Here is a 1,760-nt window from a genome sequence, read left to right on the forward strand (position 1 = left end):
ACCAGTGCTTGCGAGTTGCAATCGGTGGTCGCCATCTGCATCTTCTAGTCGTTGTGTGTGGTGGACGACTATGCCAATGAGTGGATCCGACAATGGCTCCAAGATCGAGCATGCCTTGGGGATTGCTGCTCGCTTGGATGCTCCTTTGTCATCTTCTTTTGATATCTCGAACTCCGCAGCTGGAGCTATGGACCGAACAAGGATATGTGTCCAGTGAGAGACAAGGGTAGTTAGGGTGGTTTAGTGTCCTCTGGTGGATTTGCTAGCTATTTCCGACGCCCTCGTCTTCAACCTCCATTTGGGAGGCCCATTGCTCCTTGCCTGATGCCACGGTTTTGGCCGGAGATGGTGGAAATGCATCTCTGGCGAGATTGTCAGTTGATCGGGAGTCCTTTGTCTTGCTTGATTTTTCTTTTGCGGACTAGAATGTAAATTAGGAGGGCATGTTTGCATTTATATCATTCTTTCAGGACTTTTGTGCAAGTGTTGTAAAGCCAACCTTGGGACCCTTTACTCCCTTCCCCTTGTTCAAAAAGAGTTACACATACTGCATACCCACCGCATGACTCTGTGCATTGATTCTCCTTATGTGAGGGCAAAACAGAAAGACGTTCCCTCGTCACACAAAAAAATAGAATGAAGTTTCCGACGAAATTGCATGTGCTGGTCAAAGTCCTATAATGCAATCCAGACATCCATTTGAACAAGGGATCCAATCCAAACAAGTGCTTATTGACTTTGACAGCAAACAAGTTTCCTTTGCACACGAGCAAATTGAAAAGAAAAAAAATCAAACGATCCATTTCGTCCATGCACAGTGCGTTAACTTTGGCGAAATTGATTACAGGACGCATGCATTGCATAAAACACACTCAGCTGCTAATTGGAGACCACACCGTCGTTGCCAGCGAGCATCATGTACTTGTCGCGGCGGCGAAGCCCGGTGCATTCAAAACCGAGCGCCTCACCGAGCCGATGTTGGACCCAGTTTGCCACCTCAACACCGGTCCTTCCCCCGGCGCGCGTCTGATCCCGTGGTACAGGGCCCAGGAACTCCACCCGGTATGAGGGGGCTGGGTTGGCCAAGAACGCTATGGGGTCGAGCCACTTGCGTCCGCTCGTCGTTGTGCCATACAATAATGTCACTTGCGCGTCCAGTGCCACGGGCACCATGTCGTCGGCCAGCTCAGCGAAAAGCGGGCTGAAGCGCAGCAGGTAAGGCTCGCGACAGGTCGTGCCCTCGGGGCAGACCGCGCGGTCCCCTTGCTCTAGTAGTTGAGATATGGCTTTGGCATCTAGGTCGCGATCGCGGGTCAACCGCACTGTTTTCATAGGCGCCAAAATCTCTGAGAGACGGCTTAGACTATATGTCACAGTGGACACAGGCTTCTGTAGTGCCCCAGCGAGCATGACTCCGTGGACCAACGTCCGGTGTGCACACACGAACAAGACTCCCCTTGGCTTGGCGCCGGCCCCTGTGGAGGGACACCCAGAGGTGCGGAAACGGATTCCAAAGAATGCGCTAGCTGCAAAGCTGATCTTGTAGGGCAAGATGATGCCGATGGAGATGCGGATGACGGAGAGGACGAGGCCGAGTGGCAGAAAGAGGAAGAATGCATGCATGGCGGATGAGGTAGGGAGGAAGGCGAGGCGGCCGTCATGGAAGATGAGCGGCCTTGGGTACCTCTCCCGTGGCAGCTGGGCAGTCTTGGCGCACTCCGTGCTCACCACATAAAGTTCCTTCAGTAATTATTTCAAAA

The 1,760-nt window shown here is 52.6% G+C and overlaps 1 protein-coding gene across 1 annotated transcript; it reads right to left on the minus strand.

Annotated features, from left to right (window-relative positions):
• Positions 1-879: 879 nt before the first annotated feature.
• Positions 880-1,749, minus strand: LOC123177318 (glycerol-3-phosphate acyltransferase 1-like; the record flags this gene model as incomplete). Its single annotated transcript, XM_044591136.1, has 1 exon — positions 880-1,749. A coding segment is annotated over one exon (870 nt), but the record flags the coding sequence as incomplete, so codon positions are not given.
• Positions 1,750-1,760: the final 11 nt, after the last annotated feature.

This window comes from Triticum aestivum, unplaced genomic scaffold (assembly GCF_018294505.1).
Source record: "Triticum aestivum cultivar Chinese Spring unplaced genomic scaffold, IWGSC CS RefSeq v2.1 scaffold130501, whole genome shotgun sequence".
NCBI lineage: Eukaryota > Viridiplantae > Streptophyta > Magnoliopsida > Poales > Poaceae > Triticum > Triticum aestivum.